The 22,790-nt window shown below is 38.4% G+C and overlaps 1 protein-coding gene across 5 annotated transcripts in view; it reads left to right on the forward strand.

The window, feature by feature from the left end:
- The window catches only part of LOC139149045 (mucin-21-like), a 33,346-nt gene that overhangs the window by 3,491 nt on the left and 7,065 nt on the right, over nucleotides 1–22,790 (forward strand). For 3 of the 5 annotated variants that reach the window (XM_070720553.1, XM_070720554.1, XM_070720555.1), the window contains exons 2-6: nucleotides 699–843; nucleotides 1,248–1,325; nucleotides 9,469–9,561; nucleotides 9,905–9,991; nucleotides 10,146–10,232. In XM_070720553.1, coding sequence (XP_070576654.1) covers nucleotides 699–843; nucleotides 1,248–1,325; nucleotides 9,469–9,561; nucleotides 9,905–9,991; nucleotides 10,146–10,232 — 490 coding nt within the window. Of the gene's footprint in view, nucleotides 1–698; nucleotides 844–1,247; nucleotides 1,326–1,625; nucleotides 1,750–9,468; nucleotides 9,562–9,904; nucleotides 9,992–10,145; nucleotides 10,233–22,790 lie in introns of those variants that run through there. The other 2 variants (XM_070720556.1, XM_070720557.1) reach the window with 2 other exon arrangements.

Raw genomic sequence — 22,790 nt, forward strand, 5'->3', positions numbered from 1 at the left:
GACTGCAGTGGGGCTCTTCTTCCGGCTACCCACACAGAAGAGCCCCACTGCAGTCTGGGTGAACCGAGACTATGAGCAGGGTTGGCTTTACAAGTATATGTAGATCGCCCTCACCGGATATAAGTCGCCAAACTTGTAGGCGCACCGGTCCAATAAGCCAATTGGAGAAGTCAACCTTTTGAAAGCAAGTTTTGAATCAGACATATTATTCAACAGATAAAAAAGCGAAATCGATTTACATTCTTTTGTCCTGAAAATGGCCGATACGTATATTTCGACGAGGGATTCGGCCCAAGGTCAAATACAATCATCTCTCTGTTCTAAGAGATAAAGGTCCTGGTAAGCTGAATAGTCTTTGCACATATTTTTTTTTTCTTTATTTGATTATTTTGATTATAAGTCGTTCAAAATATGGGTATGTAAGGGACAACGATGCGATGACTATTGTAACGACAATGGCGATGAAACGGTAAGCTTAATGGTGATGTCAGACGACGACGACGACGACGACGATGATGATGATAATGGTGATGATGATTGAATATACATCTCTCACTGTAAAACAAAAGCATGAATAGTTATTAACTTAAATGACCGTTGCTCACATTTGCTGAGAAATTTATTGCGTTGATAGTTTAAATTGCTTCTTGAAATGCTGTGAATGTACTAATTGCATTGCTTGGATAAATCCTTCCCAGGTACATGCCTATGACACTGGATTATGTTTCCCTATGCCAAGTCGTAAATATTCCAGTGATACTACAGTAGTGTTGATATGTAATATTACGTGTCGACCATTGCCTGTATTGCCGGGCCGTCCACAAATCGCAACAACAACAATGGGTAAGTTTCATATGAACAAGGACATAATCTGGTAGATAGAATTTGCTGATTACGACATAAAAGGACAATGTTTGCCAATGAACAGATCTGCTGACGACAATGTTTATGAGGACACAGGGTACAAATATATATTTACATAGTATCTGTTTGGGAAGATAAAATTGAAAATGAGATAAGTTTGTCATTTTTAGATGGAAATATTAGAAAACACGATGACAAAATAATGATAGATGCATTGTTACCGCCGAAGGTTCAAAAGCCACGAAGAAGGCAAAATTTTTCTGCGTTCTATAAAGTGATATCATCATACTGAAATTTACCCCAAATAAGATAAATTTATTGTTTTTATGAAATGCAAAGTACGACATCAATAATGAAAACTGCATTGTTACCGCACGATACAGGTCCGTCCACAATATCCTCTCGCACCGATTGGCAATTCAGTACGACACCAGCAGAAGGGTCGAACGCCACAAATGAAGGTAATATTTACTGCGCTTTATGAAGCGATAGATATTGGTAATCTAGTCGTTATATCGAAGTTGACAACAAATGGAAATGAGTGGATATTATGATAAATACTCTCTACTGTCCACATTGTCCCCTCGCATCGATGGACAAATCACTGACCAGAGTACGACTGTCACACCAGCCGAAGGGTCAAAAGCCACACATGAAGGTAAAATTTTCTGCGTTTTATGAAGTGATAGATATTTTAAAACTAATTATCATATTGAAGTGTACCACAAATGAAATAATTTTATTGTTTTTATGAAATGCAAAGTACGACATCAATAATGATAAATGAATTGTTACCGCACAATACAGGTCCGTCCACATTGTCCCGTCGCACCGATTGGCAATTCAGTACGACACCAGCAGAAGGGTCCAAAGCCACAAATGAAGGTAATATTTTCTGCATTTTATGAAGTAATAAATGCTGGTAATCTTGTCATTATATCAAAGTTGACAACAAATGAGATAAATTTTATCCTTTTAAGTGGAAATTATGATAAATACACGCTTACCGCTCATAGGTCCGTCGACATTGTCCCGTCGCACCGATAGACAAATCACTGACAAGAGTATGACACCAGCCGAAAGGTCAAAACCAACACCTGATGGTACTGAAAATTTTCTGCGTTTTATGAAGTGATAGATATTTTAAAACTTATTATCATATTGACGTTTACCACAAATAGTATAAATTTTATTGTTTTTATGAAATGCAAAGTACGACATTAATACTGATAAATACATTGTTACCGCACAATATAGATCCGTCCACATTGTCCCTCGCACCGATGGGCAATTAAGTACGACGCCAGCCGAAGGGTCAAACGCCACAAATGAAGGTAATATTTTCTGCGCTTTATAAAGTAATAAATGCTGATAATCTAGTCATAATATCGAAGGTTGACGGCACATGAGATAGATTTTATCCTGTTTAGGGGGAAATTATGATAAATACACTCTTACTGTCCATAGGTCTGTCCACATTGTCCCCTCGCACCGATGGTCTATGGCGTGTAATCCATGCCAAAATTAACACCTTACATTTTGAGCCAACCTACATGCAACTCTCACGAAGGTACATGCAACTCTCACGAAACTGCATGCGATTCACAAAGCTACACGCAACTCTCGCGAACGTGCATGCAACTCACGAGGCTACATGCAACTCACGAAGCTACATGCAACTCACGAACTTGCATTTTGAGCCAACCTACATGCAACTCTCACGAAGCTGCATGCGACTCACCAAGCTACATGCAACTCTCACGAACGTGCATGCAACTCACCAAGCTACATGCAACTCTAACGAACGTGCATGCAACTCACGAACTTGCATGCAACTCACGAAGCTACATGCAACTCGCGAACCTGCATGCAACTCTCACGAAACTCAATGCAACTGGTGAAATGCATTCGCTTTGCGCCGCGACTCGTTTGAATCAGACTCCCTAGATTACCTTTGAAGCTCAACTCATTTGATGACTCTGCATTCGTCTTGCTTTTTGAGCTGACCGCATTCGTGTCGGGGGATAATCCATGTTTTTTTTTTGGGGGGGGGGGCTTGGTTGGGGTGAACCATTTTTGAAAGGAGCCCACAGCATGGTATTTTTTTTCAGATCCGCCTCAATAGGTTTTTTTAGGGCTGCCACTACTGATAATTGCCATACGTACATGATAAAGGTATGTGCCAAAAGCCCCCATAAAAGGGAAACCTAAGTTTAGCGAATTTCATCATTTATCCCTTCTGATAGAACCCTTGAATAAAAAAACAGCTCAAATTTGCCACATACTTGCACGCGCTGACAACTATGGCGCGATGAAAAGAGAAGTTGAATACATTTATGCTTGGAATCTAATTGCGAAAGGGCTCATGGTAGCAGCATGCTTGACGTCATCGGCGATACAGACGATTGGAGCTATCAGGGAGAGGAGTACTGTAATTATGCGTCAACAGTTCAGAGCGTACGTAAGACGACTATAGAGAGTTAGGACAGTTATATTTCTGACATCGATTATTACTTTCCCAGACTAAAATCAAACCATACCAATTTCAACCAAGATGTGTAATAGTGGGAAAGCATCTCCACTCATATCTTGGTTGTTTGCGTTTTGTATATGATTCCGTGGAGGGAGCCACTGTACTTGTACAGACCCCGAACTTGATTGGAGACACTAAGTTGAAGTGACCCTGCGATCCTTCAACGCTACATTTCGAAAACAGTTTTCTTCATCAGTAGCTTAATATTAATTTTTGGTTCGTGAATGATACGGAATGATTGGCTGATTGTATGTGTTACCATGTAAATCGAACTTGGCCAGATCGAAATGGCTGATATATCGGGAAATATTTATTCGCGATTTAACAAATCTATAATATCGTCTGTTTTTCGAAGTTAGGGTCGAACTTAGGAAATCGGGCTTGCTCAGATCTGTAAAGTGAGGAATGCTCCAATATATATTTGATATTACCCGCGATTTGAAAAATCTAGTATAGTCTATTGTTGTAGGCCTAGAGAATGTATTTCGCGCAAGACCAGCCAAAACTTCTCATGATGTCCAATCGGTCCTCTGTCAAGTCCCGATCATCGAGTAAAATGTATTAAATATAAAGAATGTATTTCGTGCTAGGCCCTCCCAAACTCTCGATGATATATGATATCCGATCGTCCCTATCGACGAAGTTCAAATAGTAATGTGTATGAAAGTTTCGTGTGGACATTTAATGAAAAATGCATTAATGTAAAAATTGTATTTCGTGCATGAATAAATCTAATAGTGTAAAACATGCAGGATTCTTGACTACCGACCATGGATGCTATTTTGAATTAAGAGTAGGACAGAGGTGGTCGGATGGTCAGATATGTTTGGTGGTGAAATCTCCGATATACATCCGATATTTACCCACGATTTGACAAAGTATCGTCTGGTATCATAGTTTAAGTCCGAAATCGCCGATAGTTATCGGCTCTACAAGTCACAGACAGTCAGACAGCCAAGCGCTCATTAGCATATATAGACACTATCAACCGATCGCGAGTGACGTGCAAAACTTTTGACTACACTGTAAACCGGGCGATTCGGATTTGCCGTCGAAAATCTAACATAAAAATGCGCTCAAAATACATGACATTTACCACATACGTAAATTACATGTTGAACTATGACGCTCATTGATTTAATTCCAAAAAATTCCTTTGAGTTATTTTATAAATCATGTAAAACTGAGCACTCTCTGTGACACAAATTCATCAGCCGGGTTCTAGGCAATTCACTGCAAATCCGGAAAGATAGCAGAACTCAGAATGAACTGAGAGGTTGTTCCATATAAGCTTTATCGAAATGGGTACTTTCTAAATCTTTAAATGCTTGCGTTATGGTAGGTGTCAAAATTAACGATCTGATTTCCCTACAAAATGAGAGGCCGCGCTGGTCGCCATGCTAATCAGACGAGACTAGTGATCCTGGCAGGCAGGCTATGACCGGCCTGTTCTTAGTTTAATGTTAAAACCATAAAACCAAGAAATCTAGTTGTTGTTGTTATTGTTGTCTGTATTGTTGTTTATGTTTATTAGTCGTGATGTTGTTGTTGACAAATGGAATTCAACTAATATTAATGTTGTGTTGTGGCTGTTTCAACGCAATGTAGATGCCATTAGAAACGCTACAAGGATACCATCATTCTTTGACACGATGGGGCGATGTATACCAACGTACACTCTCTCCATGTGCATGTGCACAACCCCACAACCCGTCGTGAAGGAAAAACTTTGAAAAACTGCTTAACTTTCTCCTGACATGCATCGCCACGACCCAACGACCTTTTCTTCAAAGAAAAACTTTGAAAAAATATTCTATTTCTCTTGGCATTTATCGCCACAACTCTACGACCGGTCGCGAAGGAAAAACTTGTAAATATATTACTCTATTTTATCCCGACTCGTATTTTATCGATGTCGATACGGTCAATGTACTGTGAAAATATTGTATGACTTGATGATTTAGGCAGGGTACAGTACGCAATATACGCAAATTGTCCGAGTTGAAGTATGAAACTTTAAAAAATCAGGTGGTAAACAAAATTATGAAAAGCCTCCGCTGGACAAATAATTGTGAACGACCTCCCAGAAAGTAATTATAAAATCTGAAGCTGTCGGTGATGTTGGAATCTCCAGGAATCACTCATCATAGTGTACATAGGTAACCATCCTTTAAGGCAATCTGCACATTGCAAATGTTCAGTGTTTTTGTAAATTGTTCTCTTACATTAATTCGATTGAAAGGATATATCTTGGGCCACTTCCTGTCGACTTTTATGATTTCAATTTGTTTTGTCTACGTCTGACAAGGCGATTGTAAGGACTACGTATTTAGCAGGCTAATACTCGACCCGTAAAACATCGCCAGCTGTACGCATACGCTGTGTGAAGTTGCCCTCATTTTCCTTAGGGACGGACATTAGATCTTGGGAGGGGGTGGTCAAAAAACAGAAAAAAAAATTTTCAGAGCAGAAAGTTAGGAAAAAAAAAATCTTCAAACTAGTTTGCAAAATAAAAAAAAAATAAATAAGAAGACAAAGGCGTAAAAAAAACCCTGCAAAAGTCTTTAAATTTTGAATTTTTTTAGATTTTACCGACAGAAAGCAATTTTCTGTATTTTTTAGTACATCCTCCCGGCACATTTTTAATTTTAATTTATACATTTAGAGTGACTGTATCCCTTATACTGGAAGTTGTGATTATCTTATCTTTTCAGGACTTTTGTATTCTGATCACTTGAAAGTTATGAAATTATAGAACCTGTTTCTACTTGTTTCCTGCCTACAAACCAAGCAGGTACACTAGGTAAAACATTGAAACTATGGTATGGTTGTCAAGACAGAAAGTTGTATTTGCCTTTTAAGATCAAGGTAAACAGATGCAGGCCACATCAGTTTCATTTTTTCACAGCATTTTATTGCAACGACGAATGCAAGAATGGGTGAACAAGTAGAAACATGTCAATAATGATAAAACAACATATCAAGTCAATATGTATTATTTTGCTTTTAAAAAGGCATTTTCAATTCTTTTTTATCAAAAAACAGCCTCAAAAAACAACAGCAACACATGTTTTAACATTCAACAATACACTACGTAGAATGCCATCTATCCAACAAATCCCAACACAAAAACACACAAAAGGGGTTGAACTTTGAAAGTTTCTCGATAGCAAATACTGAATAAATCTGCATGAATAATCGTTTCTGTGTAGCAAATTTCAAAGAAATTGGACAAGCCCTTTCAGAGAATACAGATTTTTTGACGATGAATGGCATAACGACAAATATTGAAATTTCAACACATCTATACACATCCAATCAATTTGGACATGCTGCTACAGAGAAATAGATGTTTTGATCAAAAAGGGCAACAATTGCTCTAAAAACACAAATATGCAAATTTAACTATATTATTTAGCTTATTTTAGCTTCTCAGCTTGTCAAAATCAATTGTAAATCATGAGATATGCATGATGTTTGGTGGGGTGCATGTAGCCATTTCACCACGCAGTAGAAAGGGAAGCCAGGAAACCAAAATAGTCAATTTTCAAAACTATAGGAAGCTACTGAGGAGCAAGAAGACCATGTTTCAGAGGAAGATGTGTAATCCGAAAAAATGCTCCCAAAGTGCCACCAAATAACACCATTTTTATCTCTATTTTTCAAAAGCTCCAACAGCAGGAGGGGGGACACCCCCCTCCTGACCTCCCCCCGCAAAAATACTCCCCAAGTGCCACCAAATAACACCATTTTAATCTCTATTTTTCAAAAGCTCCAACGGCAGGAGGGGGACACCCCCTCCTGACCACCCCCCGCAAAAATACTCCCCAAGTGCCACCAAATAACACCATTTTTATCTCTATTTTTCAAAAGCTCCAACAGCAGGAGGGGGACACCCCCCTCCTGACCTCTCCCGCAAAAATACTCCCCAAGTGCCACCAAATAACACCATTTTAATCTCTATTTTTCAAAAGCTCCAACAGCAGGAGGGGGACACCCCCTCCTGACCACCCCCCGCAAAAATACTCCCCAAGTGCCACCAAATAACACCATTGTAATCTCTATTTTTCAAAAGCTCCAACGGCAGGAGGGGGACACCCCCTCCTGACCTCCCCCTTCAAAAATACTCCCCAAGTGCCACCAAATAACACCATTGTAATCTCTATTTTTCAAAAGCTCCAACAGCAGCAGGGGACACCCCTCTCCTGACCTCCCCCCCCCCCCGTGACCGCTTGCGTGGCCGCTTGTGGTGCTTGGCACCACATCTTTGCCCTCTTTATCTTCAGACAGCGACGAACTAAAAAAAAATTATAAATCTGAAAATTTACTCTGAAAAAAAAAAATTGCACAGCTAATCTCAATTGGAAAAAAAAAAATTTCAGAAATTTACAATAGTAAAAAAAAAATTTTCACAATTTCATTGTGACCACCCCCCCCTCCCAAGGTCTAATGGTCCATCCCTTATTGAATAGTCACGGAAGTGAATAGCGCAGAGAACAAACAGTAGAGAGAAATTTGAAACGGTGCGGAGAATTGTCTCCCAGCAGGGAGATTTGAAATAGCCTGCGGAGAAATTTTAAACAGTAGAGAGAAATTTTAAAAGCACCAAGATTTTCAAACAGCGCGGAGATTTTTACACAGTGCGGAGAGTTTTCAACAGCGCCGAGATTTTTACACACTGCCGCGAATTATTTTACACAGCGCGGAGATCTTTACACAGCACGGAGAGTTTTCAACAGCGCCGAGATTTTTACACACCGCCACGATTTATTTTACACAGCGGAGATTTTTTAAGAGCACCAAGATTTTACACAGCGCGGAGAATTTCCATGAGTGCAGAGATAAATTCACACAGCACGGAGATTTTACGCTGCGCAGAAAATTGTTGCTTTCGTCTATGGTAATCGAGTGACACGATGACATCGTACAAACGAGGCAATGCAACGGGCAACTCAAGTTGCTTGTTGCACTGCATATACTATATGTCGGGTCATTTTTTTCAGATCCCCTGGCTCACTGGCAGAACACATCTGAATACGTCATATGACGTTGGTATGACGCGTTGTGACGTCTCATAAGCTTCCGCGTTGTCGGAGCAAAGTTAGTCACTTTAATGATGGGTTGGTTTATTGTAAACCACATTGTGGCACAGTCTACTTGAAGTAAAATGAGAGTCAAATAAAATACGATAGAACCTCATTCACACACGTTAACCGACATAGTGTACTCCAATTCACGTATGGTCTTCAACCCAGAAGTGCCTTTATTTAAATCGAAGGCAGCATGCAGCAGACCCTATTTAAAATTGGTTTACCCCAACCAAGTCCCCCCTTCACACGGACTTTCCCCGACACGAATGCGTTCAGCTCAAAAACGAGCTTCAAGCAAAATGAGTTGAGCTTCAAAGGTAATCTAGGGAGTCCGATTCAAATAAGTCGCAGCGCAAAGCGAATGCATTTCAAGAGAGTTGCATGAGGTTCGAGCGAGTTGCATGCAGGTTCGCGAGTTGCATGTAGCTTCGTGAGTTGCATGCAAGTTCGTGAGTTGCATGCACGTTCGTTAGAGTTGCATGTAGCTTGGTGAGTTGCATGCACGTTCGTGAGAGTTGCATGTAGCTTGGTGAGTCGCATGCAGCTTCGTGAGAGTTGCATGTAGGTTGGCTCAAAATGCAAGTTCGTGAGTTGCATGTAGCTTCGTGAGTTGCATGTACGCTCGTGAGTTGCATGCACGTTCGCGAGAGTTGCGTGTAGCTTTGTGAATCGCATGCAGTTTCGTGAGAGTTGCATGTACCTTCGTGAGAGTTGCATGTAGGTTGGCTCAAAATGTAAGGTGTTAATTTTGGCATGGATTACACGCCATAGATGGTCAAAGCATGGACCAGAGTACGACACCAGCCGAAAGGTCAAAAGCCACAAATGAAGGTAAAATTTTCTGCGTTTTAAGAAGCGATAGATATTTTAAATCTAATTATCATATTGAAGTTTACGACAAATAAAATACATTTTATCGCTTTTATGACATGCAAAGTACGACAACAATAATGATAAATGTATTGTTACCGCACAATACAGGTCCGTCCACATCGTCCCCTCGCACCGATGGGCAATTCACTGACCGGAGTACAAAGTTAACGCCAGCCGAAGGGTCAAAAGCCACGACTGAAGGTAAACACATTATTGGAACTAATTTGGGATATTTTTCATATTTCTCAAAAGTGTTAGGTGCCCTATATCTGAATGTTGCGATATTACAAATTACTATAAAAAACAAGTGTATAACTTAAAAAGACAAAAGGATTGGATGAGCTTACATTTGCAGATCAGACCGACATTAATTCACCAATCTAGTAATCCAAAATGAGTTCCAGTCGTGTTGGTAATATTTTCTGCGCTTTATGAAGCGATAGACATTGGTAATCTAGTCCTAATATCGAAGTTGACAACAAATGAGATAAATTTTATCCTGTTAAGGTGGAAATTATGATAAATACACTCTTGCTGCCTATAGGTCCGTCCACATCGTCCCCTCGCACCGACGGAGAAAACATTGGCCAGAGTACGACACCAGCCGAAGGGTCAAAAGCCACAAATCAAGGTAAAATTTTCTGCGTTTTATGAAGTGATAAATTTATTTAAACTGACTATCATATTGAAGTTGACCACAAATAAAATAAATAAATTGTATTGTTTTTATGACATGCAAAGTACGACATCAATAATGAAAATTGCATTGTTACCGCACAATACAGGTCCGTCCACAATATCCTCTCGTACCTATGGGCCATTCACTGAGCAGAGTACGACGCAAAGCAAAGGGTCAAAAGCCACAAATGAAGGTAATATTTTCTGCGTCATTATATCGAAGGTGAAGGCAAAGGAGATAGATTTTAAGCTTTTTGAGATGTAAATTATTCTTACTGTCCATAGGTCTGTCCACATTGTCCCCTCGCACTGATGGGCAAATCACTGACAAGAGTACGACACCAGCCGAAGGGTCAAAAGCCATAAATCAAGGTATTATAATTTTTCTGCGTTCTACGAAGTGATAAATATTTTTAAACTAAATATCATATTGAAGTTTACCATAAATAAAATAACTTTTATTGTTCTTATGAAATGCAAAGTACGATATCAATGATGATAAATGCATAGTTACCACACAATACACGTCCCTCTTACCAATGGGCATATCATTCCACAGCACGCAATCAAGTACGCTATGCTTGATTTTATTTTGAAAACATACCAAAGAAACTGAAAGAACAAACTTTACAGAGTGTTTTGTTCAATATGAAAGCACACTACTAAAACATTAAGCTTTCAGTTGTGAAGTTAATTTAGTCTCTCTAGGCTTCGCTACACTTGTTCTCATGTGCATGCAACTTTCCACATCGCATCTTGTATTAGATGAAATCACTGACTGGAAATTAACTGTACCGGAGTACGACACCAGGTGAAGGGTCAAAAACTGGACCTGAAAGTATGATTTTTGCAGTTTACGCAATGATAAATACTGGTAATTTAATACTTTTTGAGAAGGTATTTATTTCTGCTTTTGTATGTAAAATTAATCATCATATCGAAGATTATATACGTACAGTATACAATATATCTTTTAATTTTCATTTTACAGATTCGGACGTAACACCGATAATCATCGGAACTGTATTGTCTGCAATTGTCACCATCGACATCTTAACACTGGTAGTATAGCTGTCTGGAAGATGTGCTCCATACAATGCAATTACAGGTGTAACGCAATCCAACCCATAAGTCTGTCACGCATGTCATCTGCAAATGCCTATTATAGAAGACATCTCTCCATCGATTTAAGGTAGAACGCACCTCGGGGACAGACGTTCGGACTCTCAAACTTTTACAATTCTGTTCTGATATACCACATGCAGGGGTTCATTTTAAAGCTCTTGGTGAAAGAAAACTTTTCACCAGCTTACTTTTTCGAAATTCGAAAATTTTCCTCCATAGAGTTAACACAGGGATGGCGGCCATTTTGAATTTCTAATATCGGTAAATCTTGGGTAATTTGTTTCTCTAGTACCAAATTTGCACGGTGATCCCCTATTTTTATTCTTGATTTTGAAAGAGAATGATTAAAAGATTCCTTGAGGAAAGTTAGAGCAAAAGTTTAAGTCTTCTTTTTCGAGGTGCATACTACCTTAAGTTGATTTGATTCGCAAAAATATGAACTCAGAAACTTTTGTATGCCAGAGACCTTTCGAGACGATTAAGTTTCCCTGGGACTCGTCAATAATCTATTGGTCTTTCTTGAAAAACTTGGTTTCTGTGGGGTTTTTTTCTAAAAAGAGGCACCAGTATGTCGAAAAGGCTCTTTTTTCAATGACCAGTCATCCAAACAAAACGAAAATTAACACAATGGAAAGCTTACTGTTTGTGATGAAGGTGATAGTCTTCCGGGATATCTGTACCACATGAGTCAGTCGTTCTGTCACTGCGTCATTGTCAATCGCCAGATGTCTGAGTCTGGTCTCTTGGTAAACAACATTAACGTAGATCGTTAATAGTTATAGCCATAGTTCTAACATCTGCTCCAATGATTGGTTAACGAACATAGACGGGAAGATCAATGCTGTAACTCAGATAATCAAAGAGTTAAACTTAATGACATTTACAAAAAGTTTTGATTTTTGACATTTTCCATTGTTTTAGTATTTCATTCCACGTTTTTTCTCGTTTAGTATCACGAGATCCACGTTTCTTAGCTTCCATCTTTTGAATCGCCTGCAGTCTAGTAGTCCATTCAGTCGGTCATAATATCTGACTGATTCACGAAAGTGGGTGCAGGGAGACATTTTACATACCCTTCAGGCTGTTGTGAATTCATCAGGAAACACATATACGAATACCACACATCTATTAAGTCAAATTACAGGGACAATGATACATACATTTACTGATTCGTTTACTTGTGGCAAGGTTTTCAGTATTCTGCTTCCGTATATCACAGAGTAACATAGACAGTCTATGATGTTACTCTGTGCGTATATCAACTACCATGTCTGATCCTAATCCGTTTGTCATGCTGAAATTTCGAGTATAATTCTTTTTTGTCGACAGAGCTTATATGTGTGTAGTGATCATTGTATATTGTTTACAAATGAATTCTAGTCTGGACTTGACAACAATTTTCAACAATAAGGGACTGGCCAGTTTCTTCGGCCTGGGGGGGCCGGTGGATTCATGGGGGGGGGGGTCACCCTGTTTTTGACTTTGGTGATAGGGGGGGTCACCATGTTTTTGAAATGCCCAATAGGGGGGGTCAGTGTGTTTTTGAATTTCGACACAGGCTAATCATTGCCTAAATTGCATCGTGTCAGCCACAAATTTCATCCAGTTGCATTTTTCGGCGCGCCCTTCGGGCGCGTAACTTTAATAATCAGACATATTTTTCAGCACGCCCAACTTTAACATATCAGGCATACATATATCAGAGGTATATGTATGTTCAATATTTTTCAGCGTGCTTCTCGAGCACATTACTTTAATATAATATCAGACATTTTTCAGCACACCCTTCCTGTGCATTACTTTAATGTACAAGACATATATATCAGAGATATCAGGATGTTTCATATTTTTCTCCGCGCCCTTCGGGCGCCATACTTTAATAGATCAGAGATATATACCAGAGATATCTTGATGTTTGTTAAGTGAAAGTGTACTATTATGAAATCTGCATTTCATATGAAAAGCATGACAAATTCCTGATACTTTTCTATTCTCTCTATGAGAATTCAGTATGAGAAAGTAACATGCACAAGTATCAATGTTACAAGAAAAGGTCATCTCAGACACTGCACACATCAGATTTGGCTAAAATGCCTGTCTATGGCTCCTAAGGAGATTTAATTGGATGGCTGGCAAGTCTTAACACCTATCAAAATTTTTGATTTACAGCTTTTTCCTGTTTGATATTAATGATTGACATCCATTTCAGTACAACAGTTCAGGACATCTGGTTAAGCATAGAAAGTGTGAAATACATTCACAGCTCATTCAAAATGTACTGTATTCAAACTTTAAGATTGACACTTTGAAATTCCTATCTTACAACTGACATGCCAACAATTTCATTAAAACACTTAATGACTGTTAAAATATAAATGTATGTAAAATATATATATATATATATATATATATATATATATATATATATATATATATATATATATGTATTTCAGTATTACCGATATATATATATATATATATATATATATATATATATATATATATATATATATATATATATATATATATATATATATATATCAGTGTTCGCGGTGACTTTTTTCTCCTCGCGTACGGCATACGCATTAGTCTGCTAAAATTGCGTAATGGCTGGATTTGAGTGCGTAATTTCACTTCCGCACTCGATTGATGAAAAAACTGACTGCAAAATACAATGTGCCGTTGAATAAACCTACACTACATATTCGGATTGTACGATGTAACATTATTTTAATGAAAACAGTTTAACGAACAACTTGAACAATGTTGAAACGTAACAGCGAAGGGTATACATGCGACCGTCAAAACACATCGGGCAACCCAAAAGTTAGAGTTATGGCAGCTTATCCAGACGGTTTGTGGACGTTTCGGCACCAAGTCGCTTCGGCCCAAGACGTTTCGGCCTTCCAATATCAGGCCCCAAGTCGTTTCGGCACCGCAACCCAAGACGTTTCGGCACCGCTGAAGGCTACCTGTTGGAACTAGTGCTGGAGCGTAATGTTACAAATCAAAGTACTAAAAAGTATAGTGTCAACTAACATTCACGTACATGCTTTAATCTTTGTGAGAACATGGGAAGAGACCGTAAGAAAAAACTTCATATCATTTTCAAATCTGTGACACAAGTTTATCGATATCAATAGCCGCCGACACGGCAAAAGTTTGAAAGCGGTGACGAAACAGCACGGCAAAATTCACACAAAATGCACATAAAGTACTTGTCAGAACGCAAAGGTCACGCTTACGAATGTGACGGATCAGTCAATTACTAAATAGTTTGAAAAAAAAATCGAAACACAGATGCCGAAACGTCTTGGGTTGCGGTGCCGAAGTGACTTGGGGCCGGAAATTGAGAGGCCGAAACGACTTGGTGCCTGAACGACCAGTTACCATCCAGACACTTCTGCAGTGTTCAAAATTTATCGGGATTCCGACGAGCTCTACCGATGAATCATTTTTTTCACGGACTCGTAGAGCAAAGTTGAAAGAAAACAGATTTGTCTGCTTCGACGCCATGCTGCATGTGTGCTTGATCAAAATTTGGGAACAGCGAGACGCGATGATCGTGCACGGTTGGCATTTATATAATTTGTCGCAACATTTCTGTCAATCACTCACTTTCAGAAACTATCGCTCGCCTGAAAATTAGCAACGTAATTCATAGGCACAGCTGACATGAAACGTGCCTAACATGATAACGTGTGGACTACGATGCCGATTTTTCAGACAACGCCCAGAGAATCCGAAACTTTCCACACAAAATGAGTGATTGACAGAAATGTGTTGCAACAAATTTCGTCTGGTTGTCGCCTAAGCTCAGTCGTCGGGAGTGCTTTCGGTGTTATCCTCTGCGTATAGAAAACGCATAACGACGAAAAAATGCGTAGAGAGTCAATTTCAAAGCGTAAATACGCACGATTTTTGCGTAAACGCGAACTCTGTATATATATATATATATATATATATATATATATATATATATATATATATATATATATATATATATATATAATATATATATTATATATATATATGTGTGTGTGTGTGTGTGTATTTCAGTATTACCGGTATATTTAACATATTACATATTACAGTTGTCGCGTGCAGGGGGGGGGGGGGGTCACCCTGTTTTCAAACTTTGGAATAGGGGGGTCACCCTGTTTTCAAAATTTGGAATAGGGGGGTCAGCCACTTTTTGACGTCGGCAAAAAATAATCCACCGCCCCCCCCCCCCAGGCCGAAGAAACTGACCAGTCAATAACAATGAAGATTATACTCATATAGGTGGTGTTGATATGCTAAATACTTGGCATTAAATTACAGTTTAGGGATTCAATGCAGAAAGTGTAGGAAAACCACAAAACAAAAGTTCTGAAATAATAGCCAAAAGGATACAGCTTATGGAGCTTTAAACAAATGACTGAAAAGACGTGCCAACATCACTATCTTTGTAAAAGTTATGTGAAAGACATGCTTGAAATTCATCCTGTTATCTTACTTTTCCCGATGACTTGACGATGTCAACTTCTGTATTTTTCTCTAATTGTACAATATTTGGTCTGAAGAAAAGTATCTAAGAAAACGGATGAATTAAATTATAGCAGCTTCTGGTTCAGGAATTGTTGTATTCGATAAAAATGGCGATGAGATAAATCAGATTAATCTGTCTTCCTAACACCTACAAATAGAAATGATGAAGTGATTGCGTGTTATGTGAGCGTTAATATTGACATTACGCAGCTGCACAAATATTTATTTATTCGACGAGAAAACATATTAGCACAAATTGTTCTCTTTATTCATAGTCATTGATAACCTCCTTCTTCTTTTTTCTATTTAAATAAATTGTTCATGGTTTGCAGAACGATCCATTCTGTGAACTTTTTGGTGACAGTATATTATCTTTCTGGCTACGTATATCGGCTCGGAAGAACTGGTTGGTAGATTGTCATTATTTACGGCAACTTGAGGAGTCTGAAACTAGGGCTTTTCTGTACCTGATTGGCTGTTCGGAATAATTCAATACAATCAATATGAACAATGAGGGGTCTTCCCCATCTACTGTCTATGGTTTCAGCTAACCAATTGGCTAAAAACTTCCGAGATGCTGTGCATATCCATTAACCCGTATCTTTGGCAAAATGCAGTGTGACATTAAATCAACACTTGTGCTGAGATTCTGCAAGTGCTTTGCAGAGGGCAGTTTTTCAAAACAAAATTTTAATACAGAGTAAAAAAATTATTCTTAAGCCAAAAGAAAATTCGTTTCTGATCCTTGATATTCACTAAAAGTGATGCAGGGCGCGGTTTTCTTCTTTTTGTTCCCTTTTTCCCCCTTTCTTTTTTTGTATTCCTAACAATGCTGGTTTGGCACTATTGATGCAACAGTTATTGTCTTTCATCACTGACTGCATAATACTTCCGTTTTCTTTTTAGCATTTTGGACATGCAAATAGGGATATCAAGGATGGTTTACTGATGAGAATGTACCCCCCCCCCCAAAAAAAAAAAAGACATGACGCGCAGGCTGAAATACGCGCACGGTGACCAGTAACGATCTCTTTTTGGCCTTATCATGGAGGTGGTAGCGTTGACCTCCGCTACAACCTGATGCAACATGCAAGACTCTGTCTCTCAAACAGCACCACCTCGCGAGATCTCACCATTGCAGTCTCGTGTATCAAGCCACTCACTCAGTCACTGAGTCATGACGTGAAGACATATTATAAATCTCTTCACCGGGGTGGGTAATAAGAATCTGATAATTGAGTGACCATTGTCTGTGAATTTAAAATGAATCGAAACAACTAATAGTATACAATTATTAAAATTCAAATTTAAACACAGACATTTACATGTAAATTCGAAAACGACTGTAATAGGCCAATACAAAATAAGTTGAGAGCTTCCTTGTAAGCAAGAAGATAGACTGCTGACGTGTACGACAACTTGTAAATTTTGAAAAAATCCACCGTCATGTCTTGAATTTAAAAAGTTGCCTTCAGCCTCCAGATACTTCTTCGTCAATTCGGTGAATGCTGAAGATAGTGATGTGGCATTTCCACCGTAAGCAAGGTATTTTCAATTACACCCAGGTCCAGGTGGTGTCAACGAGAATCGCTTGAACTTAGCTGTAAATCAGTACGAAAAGCGCATCACAAAACGACTGTTAGCTCGTTCGGGTTTTCGTTACATAGACTGATCGATCCATTGTCTATGAAAACTCGTTCCGTCGCTGATGAAAGCTCGGCGTTGCTAGCGCAGTCTCTTCGAGACTTTCTCCCGTTTTTCCACCGCATCTCGTTGAGCTGCACGCATCTTCGCAGCCTTGCACATGTTATGGTTCCACTTGACCTTCTTGTAGTCAACAGAGTTGACTCATCAGATGGTCAGTCCGTCAGATTGTCAGTCCAACCGTCAATTAAGTTAGTCACAATGTGTGATTAATTCACTAGGGTAGGAAGAAATGGCATAAATATCACACATCTGTAAAATCAAGTTAAAAAGGCAATGATACACATACCACAAGAGTCGTGCAATATATAAAATCAAGGAAAAGATCATTTATCCAGTTCAATCTTAAAATTCTACGTTTGATTGGCGTCTTTCAAGCGTTTAACACTTTTGATTCATGTTTACATTGTAATTAACGACATCACCCAGACTCTCAAGCTTTTACAATACTTTTTTGGCCTGCCAATTGCGAGGACTTATTTTGAAGCTTATCATGTAGAGAAAGTTTTCCAAGCTCAAGTTTGTGAAAATAAGGAATTCTATTTGCCTCATAGAGATCAACAGGGATGGCGTTCATTTTGAATTTGAGATATCGGTAAAGGTCGGGTAATTTTGAGAGAGAACGGTTGAAAGTTTGCTTTAGGAAAGTTTGAGCAAAAGTTTAAAGCTAGAATAGCTGCGAATGTGTAATAAATCGATTTCAAATTATCCTCAGTTTCCAAGAGTTTTCTTTGAGATCCATTAAAAAAATTGCATAACACTGTCATGAGTGTCGAAAGCGGCATGTAAATTGAAACGTCTTAACATCATTTTAGATTTCCAGCCATTTAAAAAAAAAAAACTAATTGTATGACAGAGATTACAACAACAAAATGTTGGCCATCGTGTGTTGTGCATTCAAGTAAATTGCATCATGCTTGTTTCTTGTAGTATCACAATGTGTGCAGGAAATACTATGTTTTTGTACTTTTCCGTGGGGGCGCCATTTTATGACTGTGGTATACTGTTTAGTATTCAACCTGTTAAAATGTGTAGGCATAGTCAAAATCAGCGAGTAGTGATACTTCTATACACGTCGTTCACTTAGCGCATATACTTATTAAGAAAAGCCAACTAATTGTAGGAGGCTAGGCGAAGGCCAAAGAAGACTTTGCGAGAGCGGTAACTGAATTGAAAATGCATGAGATATAATCGACTATTCGCGAGGTCTAACGAGTGTCGGATATTCAATACATGAGTCGCTTGATAGCTATGTGAAACAAGACTTCAACTAAAACCAGTGATTTTTTGTGTTGTCTGAAGGACAAAAATGTGATATATTTCCCTTAATATGCTACAAGAAATAGGGTGGGTCGGTAGGGAACATTTAATACATTTTTAACTGGATGCAACTCTTTAAAAAACAGCAAAATGTCGTATGACGTGCGTGATTCTCCAAACAAATTTTAAAGAAGTTCAGAGTTAGAGAGTTTTCAATAGGGTAGGTCGGGTTGCAGTCGCATGGACGAATTTCCTTAACATTTTTAAATAATCCATGAATTAATCATCTGTACTGATATGTTGGCAAGTGGTGTATAACTTGGTCATAATATAATTGATAAAATGCGGACAGTCATTACGTTTTCTTGTTCTGTTATCCATATAGCCACATCTGGTTTTATCTTCTCCTACATGGTTGTCATCTAGTCGACGTTTCATGACACCCACTGCTCTCATATCGTGATTGTCTTTCAGACAACACTGACAACTTCCGAATGGTACACAGTGTATTACAATTTATTTTAACTGGTCGCTAGATCATTAAAAGTGACGGTTACCTTAAATTTTCCTCTTGAATTAACAATTTATTTATTAATTTAAGTATGATAAGCCTACTCTTTCTGTTATTGTCGCTCGTGTAAATTCTCAGTAAAATGATACTTTATGTTCAAGGTCGTTTTTGTTATGGCAAGTGCAAGAGTATATCAGGATTTCTCCTATTTTTTGTAGTGTTGAGCGTTGCGTAAAAAAGTACTGCCTATCACATTCATGTCTGTAGTCTGCATGCTGAGTTGACAATGGCGATGCCTCGTCTCTTGGTGTATTTATTGTTTGCCCGTCTTTTGAACGCGATATGTTGGGCACACAACATGGATTCCTTGGGCTCAGGTGAAAAGAGATTAAAGTTTGGACTTTATTCATTGAAGACCGAAAATTGTACCCATCATAAACTATCATGAACAGTGTGCTCTTCGGATCGAGCAATTATTCACATTTTAATGCGTTTAAGTGATTTAATACTTGTACCTCAGACAGCGCTACAGTCCGAAAGCTTATTGGTTGTCTGATTTGAATCACGGGAAGGGAGTTTTTTACCCTATGACTTAAATGTTCTAACTTTCCATGCCTTGTGCGCCACTCCCGGCAGTTGACAGATTTTGTTTCCCCAAGTTTACGTTGAAACCGTCTATAGGCCTTGCCAAAATGAATACATTTATCACAGTGTTGGTTTGTGGCTTGTTTCACAGTGTTTTCAACTTACAGGTGAGTTTACCTTCTTCAAGTTGCTATGAAAATGTTTTGTGATGAAAGTTTACCGTTGTGAGACAGTACAATATGTCAAGACTTTACGTTCCTTCGTGACGCATTGCAGTGTATGTTATAAAGGCACTAACGCATTGTTCGTCCCCACTTACAAGGAAGTATTGTGTTTTTCGTAAGCATGACTGCAGTTATCAACAACAATATAATTCAAAGTGCCAGAGAAAACCCACTACCGGAGTCGATTTCATTTCAGAGTACATGTTTTTTTATCAAAAAAAGGCAATTTGCTTTTCCCGGTGAAAATGGCAGCTGCCTTCACGGCAATAGTGGCATGGTGCACACCAGCAAAATACGAAGGTCTGGCGTTTGTAACTTTTTCGCCGAAGCACCTGTTAGTGCTTGATAACGACAATGTATTTTCAGTTTCACCGTCTTCATAGTGACGCACATTAAGGATTGCTGCCATCTAGCCCATCAAGGAAAATATGAGGAGTGTTTTTACTATCGTCTAAAGAGGAAAAGCAAACTTGGCCTAAGCTTAAAGCTTGTCTGGCATCTCAACACAGAACCTATACTTTTTCAAAATATCACCCTGTTTGTGCGCGGGGAAAATCGCAAAACTTGTATTGGTTAGTATTTATGACTATGGTCGTCATTATTCTACCGCTAGCCAACACAGAATTTGCTTAAGACGCTAATTGATTGTTTTGGAAACCCTTCGATAAACTTTGGCTGTTCAAGTTTTTGTATTACAAGTTTTTGTATTACAAGTTAAGGCAGTACGCACCTCGAAAATGAAAGACTTCAAACTTTTGCTCAAACTTTTCTTAAGGAACCTTTCAACAATTCTCTTTCAAAATCAATAATGAAAATCGGGGGTGGGGTCACCGTGCAACTTTTGGTATACTAGAGAAACAAATAACCCAAGATTAACCGATATTTACAATTCATAATGGCCGCCATCCCTGTGTTACCTTTATGGAGAAAAATAAAATTCTCGAATTTCGAAAAACTAAGCCAGTGAAAATTTTTTTACACCAAGAGCTTTAAAATGAACCCCACAAGTTGTATATCAGAAAAGAACTGTAAAAGTTTGAGAGTCCGAATATCTGTCCCCGAGGTCCGTTCTACCTTAAATCTGTGTTCATAAACACCGATATCAAACCATCGTCGCTGACAAGGTCAAAACTTGAAAAACAAATATCTGATCTTAATTCAATCGAGTAAAAAATCTAAACATACATGCATACATACCTACCTACCTACCTACCTATTCATGCATACATACCTACCTACCTACCTACCTATTTTTACGTGAGAAAAAACACGAACAAAACGGTGAACTCACCGATTTCCTTTTCAATAAAATTTTGACAAAATCAATAAAATTAATCACTAGGTCAAGGGATAAAGTACAAGCTGTAAAAGTTTACAGGCTACTTATCTCAACTGGGACGGCAAAGCTCCTGAGTTTAGTCAGACACCGAGACAAAGAGAACAGTCCTTTTGCTTGGTTGCAGAGTTGAGGTTGCACAAAGTCAACAAAATAAATCCAGCGTTGCTGTGAAGGTCTTGAAAAGCTTGAAATTAACCGGGAGTTTCCAACGTCTTGAAGTAACACGTCAGAGACACGATCCCAAAATGTCTGACAGAAAATCATGCCACCCAAGTATTTACACTTAAATGGTTATATAAGACAACATAAGAACAATTTAGAACTTCCATTGATATGCTTATTACTGCCCTAATATCTCCACTTGTGACTAATTGAATTTCTTGTAAACATGACTAATTGACTTCAAGGTCATGAAGGAGAGTGACCTTAAGAATGTTCTAGATTAATTAAACTCAGGTCATGAGTGTGGGGGAAAATGACATACATAACAATATATAGACACACAGACAAAAATGCAATATATTTATCATTTATTTATGTAGTTCCTTATTTTTCATTTTATTATGTATAATTTTGAAATTTACTCAAATGGGGCTAACGTAAGCTGCAGAGTGAGACATTATAATTCTTCGGACTTAAAGTATGGAAGAAACAACAGAATCAGATTCTGTGTAATCAAAATCTTTATATTTCGATATTCAATATTTCAATATTTTTTTCAATAACTTTTCAAAGTTTTTTTCGTTGCTTGATGATCATTATTCGCTCGTCGAATGACTATTAAACCCCTTTTGTCAGAATTTTCGTTGCTTTTTTGAACAGCGATTCAAATTCCAGCGAGTCGTCTAAAAGTACCATTACCGTAGACTTGCCGCAAGTCTGTTGGCTTAGTAATGAATATAGTGACGTAATAATCTTTGGCCGGCTCTGTCGCGTTGATACTGAGACGGCGTGATGGTGTGACAGCGGAGGGATCGAGAAACATAGCCAGTAACTTCCGTGTACTTGTACGAGACACAACATGATGAAATAAATAAAACATGTCTTACAAAGGTTGAACAAACAATTCGGCTCCTGCACTTAAAAGGATTGTGGACAAACGCCGAGTGACCAGTGGGTCATTTTAATCGATATGGGCGTTCCTCTGTTCCAAATTTGGACCAAATCGGCATAGTAATGGTCTAATGAAAAGTAATTACACATAATGATTGAATGATGGTCACAATCAATCACGTCATTAAACAAATGTTTACGAGTGTGAGGCCGAAAAAAATAAATTGTGCTGTTCCGATGACATGGTTTTCAAAAATACGGTAGGTAGGTCGGCAGGAAATTTTTTCAAAAATATTTTTATTTTTAAATATGCATTTTCAGGGTTTCAGGGCGGTCAAACACTGGCCACAACATTTCCAGAAAAATGTGTCATACATATAACAGGAAAAAAACACAAAAGACATCCTCGTTCAAGCAAAAA

The sequence above is a fragment of the Ptychodera flava genome, chromosome 14, assembly GCF_041260155.1.
Source record: "Ptychodera flava strain L36383 chromosome 14, AS_Pfla_20210202, whole genome shotgun sequence".
NCBI lineage: Eukaryota > Metazoa > Hemichordata > Enteropneusta > Ptychoderidae > Ptychodera > Ptychodera flava.